This window comes from Chamaea fasciata, unplaced genomic scaffold (genome assembly GCF_029207755.1).
Source record: "Chamaea fasciata isolate MVZ Bird 193981 ecotype frontalis unplaced genomic scaffold, bChaFas1.0.hap1 SCAF_5, whole genome shotgun sequence".
Taxonomy (NCBI): Eukaryota; Metazoa; Chordata; class Aves; order Passeriformes; family Sylviidae; genus Chamaea; species Chamaea fasciata.
The window spans coordinates 55,923,449-55,930,818 of record NW_027094090.1 but is presented as its reverse complement, the minus strand read 5'-3'; the positions used below and the strand labels follow the sequence as shown (position 1 = coordinate 55,930,818).

The 7,370-nt window shown below is 45.8% G+C and overlaps 1 protein-coding gene across 1 annotated transcript in view; it reads left to right on the top strand.

Annotated features, from left to right (window-relative positions):
- Positions 1 to 1,744: 1,744 nt before the first annotated feature.
- The window catches only part of LOC136289730 (protein mono-ADP-ribosyltransferase PARP12-like), a 9,692-nt gene continuing 4,066 nt past the window's right edge, over positions 1,745 to 7,370 (top strand). The window contains exons 1-7 of the mRNA XM_066183796.1: positions 1,745 to 1,759; positions 1,929 to 2,003; positions 2,600 to 2,664; positions 3,590 to 3,630; positions 5,097 to 5,217; positions 6,234 to 6,318; positions 7,127 to 7,202. Of these exons, the coding sequence (XP_066039893.1) occupies positions 2,643 to 2,664; positions 3,590 to 3,630; positions 5,097 to 5,217; positions 6,234 to 6,318; positions 7,127 to 7,202 (345 nt within the window). The 5' untranslated portion in view covers positions 1,745 to 1,759; positions 1,929 to 2,003; positions 2,600 to 2,642. The remainder of the gene's footprint in view (positions 1,760 to 1,928; positions 2,004 to 2,599; positions 2,665 to 3,589; positions 3,631 to 5,096; positions 5,218 to 6,233; positions 6,319 to 7,126; positions 7,203 to 7,370) is intronic.

Genomic DNA, 7,370 nt, shown 5'->3' with positions numbered 1-7,370 from the left:
ATGATGGAATGGATTCAAGTGAGATCTGCAAATGCTTCCAGGCTCCCAGACAAGAGCCAATCCCTCCTCTTGCCAGGCTTTGCTGAAGCTGAACCCCCTGGCACACCTTCCCACAGCACCCCAGTGGTGGACCAGGACCCAGTGTGTGTGGCTGGGGAACCAGCTTGCAGAAGACCTTGCAGAACCAGGTGAGCTCAATTACCCCATTTCCTGAGTCCACCCACTTAGATACTGGTTTGGGGGATTTTACATATCTTAAGGTAGAAGCATGAGGTACTGCCAGCCTGGTCCCAGGCTCAATACCCATGTGAGCACCGTGTGCACATGTTGTAGCATCAGGACTCCCACATCAAACCTTGCAACAGTCTGGAATTGCAACGAAGCTGCTGTGGGTCACAGAGGCACAGACAAAGGGTGAAATGCCCCTTCTTTGTCCGTTTCCTCTGAAGAGAAAAAGTGAACAAGAATTGAAATTCCTGAGAGGAAACTAAGTTATGCTACCTGCTGCACCATGGCTTCTTTATAAAGGATAAATCGTTTGACATATGCCGGGAAACAACACTTGGGTGCCTCTGCTGACTGTGCAGGAATATGATCTTGCAGGGCTATATATAGGATATCTGCTCTGAGACCTGTTCCATTCCCAGATACTGGAAATGCAGACAGATGTAGTACCATAGTTGAGAAATCAGATTCAACAGCTCCACGGATGACATGGCAATTGAAAGGGAAAAAAAATAAAAACTATATTTGGAAGGGATCAGTTTACAGTGAGCTCAAGTTTCCAGTTTGTGGAGAGTTGTTTGTTTTTAGAGAAGATGGTGTGCTGCTCCCAGTAAAGATATGTAAACATTTTCTACCAAGCCAGAATGCTCTTCCTAAAGCTGCTGCCTCATGTCTACTGAAGCTCTTAGACCTCAGTAGGGCCTCAGAAGTGAAAGAAAGTAAGCTCATAATCACATTTGTGGGTTTTTTGGTTTTTGTTTTTGGTTTGGTTTTTTTTTGTTTGTTTTGTTTTGTTTTTGGTTTGGTTTGGTTTTTTGTGTGTGTGTGCTAGGGGTTTTGTTTGTTTACTTGTTTGTTTGTTTTTATGCTATGTCTATAGAGTGCACTCAGACTGTGCCCTTTCTGGAAACTCCGAGATTTATGTGTTTCAGCCATTACTGATCTGGTGTGACTGGATTATCAGTAAAGAAAAATGTTCTGGGCAGTTCGACTGAACACAGTCTGAGAGAAAAAAAAAGTCAAAGAAATGCTTTCAGCTTAAAAAGTTTGCATAGTTAAGACTGCTTGTCCTGTTGTTAAGCTTTATGCCTCAGAGCTCTGCTGGGAAATGCTGTCAGCCTCTGAAAGGCTGGAGGTCAGACTGGAAAGCTCCTAAGCCTTGTGTGATTTGTGTGGGGAAGAGCAGAGAGGAGGATCAGACTCCAAAGGTACGGGAACACAAACACCTGGGATGGTGCAGAGCTCAAGGGGTGAGTGAGCCTGTCTCACGGGGCTCTGTGCTCGGCACACACAGGTTTGTGTGGCTCAGTGTGTCTCTGCTTGCTGCAAAGCCCCCACCAGTGCCACCACTAACCCTGGGGACAGCGGCATGAGCGATGCACCTATTTCTGCACTGCGATTTGGGGGGTCACTTTGCAAGGCAACGTTGGCTGTTGGATTTCCAAGAATGACGTTCATTACAGAAGCTGCTTATAGAAAGAAGGAGGTCCTGACTATCCCCAGCCGTTGGAAGGCTGGGAGGTACTGGCTTTAGGTAAGTGCAATGACAGGGACCCAGAAGCAGGGGTAAACTCTGCTGGTTCGTGGTGATGTTGATTTTGCAGCTGTGTTTGCCAAAGCCCTGGGCTGTGCCTGGCCGGCCTGCTCGTGCTTGGCAGATGCGCATGCGTCTGTCGCAATAACCAGAAGGAAATGTTACTCAGCCCACTTTCCTTAAGGATCTGTGGCAGACACCGCTGGTCCCACGGCGAGAGGCTGCGAGGGAGCGAGACAGCAAGGTACAGGTGTGCTGTGGGGAGTTCACAGGGAGCTCTCACAGGCCAGCTACGGTTTCCTTTCAAAGGTGTTTCTGCACCCCGGGCACCTTTGCCATGCAGAGCAAGGGTGGAGCAGGCTCATCCAGCCTGGCTAGCACAAGGCTGATGCCCTCAGCTCCTGAGGGTGGTGACTGGGCAGCCCAAGGACAGAACTCTGTCAGGGAAGTGGCACGTGCCGGGCTCTGACAGCCTTCCCAGGGTGCAGCTGAGAGGGGAGGGCTGGACACACAGGAAGTTCAGGATTTCATAGCTTGTGGGCTTGGCTCTATGGTTTGCTGGAGGGATACCTGCTTGCGTTTTGTCATACTGTAAGTCATGTTTGTATCTTCATTCATTCATCTTTTCTTCTTGTGTAAGAGAAAAGGTAGCATGAGGTTGCTTTTTAAGTATAAAATTTTCTCTGTATGAAGTTATTCCTGTTAAGATATAAAAAGCAAATGTACAGTTGCACAAGACCACGTAGTGAGATCTTCAACAAAATGTGAAGGCCACTACCTGTCCTGCTGGTGAAATATTTCTGTTTGCTTTTTAAGTGTTTCACCTCTGTTTATTTCTAGTTGGGGTGAGTTGGTGAGTGGAGAATCCCAGCGTGGAGCAGAAATGCTAGAAAGTGCAAAGGAAAGTAGGTCATAAGTGGACAGTTTTGCAAGCTCATGTTATTAGGGCAGACTGGGAGCCCCAAGTCTCAGCAGGGGAGCTGGCAGGGGTTAGCAGGAGTTATCTGGAGTGGGGATAGAGAGAGGAGAGAGGGGGGAAGCAGTGGAGAAAACATGCCTGGAAACATCATCCCACCCCATTTCCCTGCTTTCTTTTCCATTTCCCCTCTCCCCACCTCCCCCCCTCAAATCCCACCCTTCAAATCCGCAAACTTTAAATTCGTCAGCCGTGTCAGCAGCAGCATGGTGGCGTGCAGAGAGGAAAAAAGGGACAGCCGTGTCCAAAAAGTCTCCTGGTAGTGCTGGATCTTTTGAATGCCCTGGAAAGGGAGAGAAGAAGAACTTGGAGCATTTTTCTAGGAACAGGCCTGGCTGGTGTTACACAGGCAGCGCTGGAACAAGGTCTGTCTGTGAGGGAGACCCCGGTTCTTCCTCGTTCTTTGTTCTGGCAATCCGGAGCTGCCACGCCTTTGTTTTGTGGACCTTTGCACTGTAAACAGCTCTATGAGGGAGCTGCTCTTGTAATGATTTCCTCTCATTGGCCTGCTCTGAATACCCTTGATCCCTGCCAAAGCACAAAGGGCGTCAGAGCTGGATACATGATCATTTCCAGTTTCTGTTTCAATATCGTGTTCAGATTCTTGAGGCAGCTCAGAGTAGCTCTGTCACAGACCCTTGGAAGTTCAACGGCTGGCAGCTTTTGGCTATGGATATGTGATCTGTGATAGGCAGTGTTGTAGGGGCAGTAAAGTGGTGAGAGACATTAAAAAAGTGTTGTCTGGGTCCAAAACTGGGAGATGAAATGGAGGGTGAAGCACAGCAGGAAGCAAAGTAAAATCTCATGAGTTGGAACTTTTGGTGGCTGCTTGATTCATCTTCTTCTCCATATAGGTGCTGTGTCCAGGATAGAGTGCAGAGCAGAGACTTTACTGGTAAGTAATGATATCCCCTCCTCCAAGTGAGACCTGCTCTCTCACTCACTATCCTCAACAGGACAGTAGGGAGAAAATAAGATGGGAAAGCTCATGATCTGAGATAAAGCCAAGGTGAACATTGGGCAAGACAGCCTTGACTTGAAGAATGTTAATTTATTGCAAATTAAAATAGACTTAAGTTGTGAGGAAAGAAAATTAGGTCACCTATTCTGCGCTCCCACAAATTCCCAGGTTCAACATCACTCTTTCATTCCTGACTTTTTTAGCCCCTCCTACCAAAGCAATGCAGAGGAGAAGGGAAATGGATGTTGTTTTCAGTCTGTAGGACTTGCCATCTACTCCTCCATCGTTCTCAAAAGTTTCCTGTGCTTCAGCATGGTTCATTTCCCATGGGCTGCAGTCCTTCAGGATGAACGTGCTCTAGCATGGGTTCTTCTCCATGGACTGCAGCTTCCCTCAGAGCCTGTAGGATGAACTCTTCCATGGGCTGCAGTGTGGATCTCTGCTCCATGGACCTCCACAGGCTGCAGAGGCACAGCTGTTTGACCATGTCCTTCTCTATGGCTGCAGGGGAATCTCTGTGTCAAGTGTATTTTCTTAAAATGTATTTTTTAGGAAGATACATTTTGGAAAATCAGTGGCACAGGTCCAAGCCAGGGTCATTTCTGTGGTGCTTACCATGCCCCATAAACATACAAACATCGGCTCCTCAGTTGTAGGGTAAACCTGCACTTCTCAGCTGGAGGGGGTCTCCTTTTTTGAGAATTGAATAGATTTCTGATCGGACCAGGGATACTGCACAATTTGACAGCTTTGGAAACCCCTGCTTTGATCTGGATTTCTTTTCCAATGCAGGGCAGAGCAAGCAGCCAGGTGCCCATCAGCTCTTCTGCACTTGTGTTATCTCCTGACTCATCTGTCTGCTCCTGAAATGGAGTATCTCTGGTATTGGCTCGATGATTCCAAGCAGTTGATTGAGTACGGGAAAGAGGTGAAATTCATTTGCTGTTCATGCTGAAAGCTTTTCTTAAGCCATCTTTGGAGAGTTATTTAGAGCATGTTGTTCTGCAGCTGGTGTGTTCTGCACGCACCACTGGGTGCCCTTGCAGTGCTGCTCCAATGCCTGGCTGGAATTGTCTCCCTAATTATCCCTCAAAGCAGGAACTCTGTGAAAGCTTTCAAGGGACTGCCTTTGAAAGTGGGTGCATTTTCCAGGGTTGACAAACATCATTTGGCTGGAGCTGACCACACAGGCTGAAGGCTGCTTTGTTGCTGTTGTTAGAAGTAGTTGTGCTCTGTGCGGTACCCCTCCTTCACCCTAGAATAAAATGCTTGAAGCCTTAGAGACTCACTTCAAAACATCACCCTGTCACAGGGGCCTGGAGAAACATTGGTATTTCCACAGTGACACCTAAACCAAAGGGTGGTTTCTAACATGTATAATTTCCTTGTTCTTTCTGCAGCACCCAGATCATGCCACTGCCACCGTAACATCTGCAATTCTGGAGAATGAATATCAAGCTGACAAGAATGGTGTTATTCTTTTCAGGGCTGGTTCTCAGCAGTATAAGTTAGACTTTGCAGGTGAAGTATCTCCTTGTTTTAAGTTCATTACACAGTGCAGTAGGCTTGAAAGTTTTTTTGCATGGTGTCTGCATCTCTTTGAACAGCTCTTCTTCCTCCTGCAAATTTTCTTCACGCAGAACTTGAGTAGTAGGTAAATTTCTCTGCAGTTTTGAGATGCCCCACTTGAGCTTTTACACTTGGGCATCTATAGTCAAAAAAACATACCTGACAATATTGTACATTCAGAAGAAGAGTTGAGAGTAAATGCTTCATGGCACCTTGGCTTATACATTTGGGTTTATACACCCAAAGGAGGAATGAGAAATCAGGGGGAAAAAAAAGGCACTGAAAAGTCAAAAGGTGAAGAAGTGAGTCCATGGTGAACATCTTGCGAGCTACTTACAGGGAGAGAAAGCACAGTGCAGCAAACAAAAATGTAGGGCTGGTTGCACAGAGAGAAAAATGGGAAAATGAAAAATGCTTTTCTGTTTCTAATTTAAAACTCCTGTTAGCTTTCCAAACTTTAAATGTTTCCTGGCATGAATAAAGAGTGGTGTTTAAAGGACGAAACAATGGATAATTAGCTATGTCACACAGCATGTGCTCTGTGATATTGTTGCAGGACCAAGAAGAGAGTGCAGGCTTTCCTTTTAGCACCATGGAGCAGCCCTGTGGTGCCAGGAAAGCCAGGTTTGTGACCTCCATTGCACTGAAAACTCTTTCCTGCTGTAGGCCTGCCATCAGATGTGGTTTTCTCTGGCCAGCAGCCTGGATATGAATACCAGTTCCTATGCAGTTGGTGCTTGGTTACCTTCGAGTTTCACAGCCTTTGCTAGCAGGTGGTTGACATTGCTGATCTCCAAGTAGGAGCAGTGCAAGTGGGAATGAAGTTTGCACTGGGGTGGGTGGGATAGAGAAAGCACCACTGTGCAATATTCAGGGCTACCTCCTCTTTTATTTTTACTTAACATGTAAGAGTCTGTCCCTAGACAATGAATTATCTCATTATTGAGTTATTGTGTTTTTCTTTCAAGACATGGTCCAAACAAATGTGCTCTTTCAAACTCAAAGAAGTGTTATTCGACTGCCTAAAGAGTCTGAGGGTGGACAAGGTGGAAGGTAAAACACATTCACTGTTAAACAATGTCTCTAGAGGACAGCACCTTTCTGCTAAGAAGTTCCTCCTAGCTGCCTAGACTGCAATTTTATATTTCTTAAATTCATTTTTAGATACGTTTTCCTGACTGGTTTAATGGTATATTTTGCGGTGACAGTATTTGTAAATTATGCAACACTTCTGTAAAGCTCTCTGGAGGGTTGTTTTGTGGCAGTCTCTGGCAGCTGTGAGAGACCACTGCAGTAGATCTGCTCTCGCTGTGAGGGGCAAGGCCACATAGGGCTGACACAACTGTGCCAGGAATTTTTATTCCTTGATTTATGCCCCAACACTAATAAATAAACTGTGCAGTGATTAGGAACTGGGGTCTGCCAATCCCAAGAGCTGTGGTGCATATGGATGTCATCCCTTGGAAAGCTGAGGATAAACTAAAACTCAGAACAGACAAATCCACTGAAATGAAGTGAACTAGAGGCACTTACTTGAGATATCCTATCTTATAGCTTTTACTGAAAGGAGTTCAGCTGAACAGAATTAATGAACACATCTACTGTAAATGTTATTTTTGCTACTGATTTATTTTAATAGGAGCTGTCTCTGCTTTAGAAACTCACCAGCAGGTAGTGCATATGAAGCTGAGGGTTCAATTAAAGTGTTGGTTCAACCTAAGGTGTGTTCATTCAAAAAGAAAACGAACTATAGCTCCCAAATGGATGCCTGAAGGCTGCTTTAGAGCATGGTTAGATTCTCCAGAAGAGGGATTTGGTTAGTAGTATCACCTGTTGACTGGGTCCTTTTTCTGTTCCGTAGCCAAAACACAACTCTATCACATCCTGCCTATCCTCCACAGTGGGACCCAACTGCACTACCTGATATTGGGTTCAAGGTAGGACTTTCCAGCTCTCCAGTGGGAGGGGTGAGTCCTGTCCTGTACTGATTTTTCCAAGAGCACAGTTCAAGTCAATTGAGATGTTACCAGCTTTTAAATGTGCCTTGTGAAATAAGCAACTATGATGTGAAACAAGACTGACAGTTTCATATTCAGAATAGACAT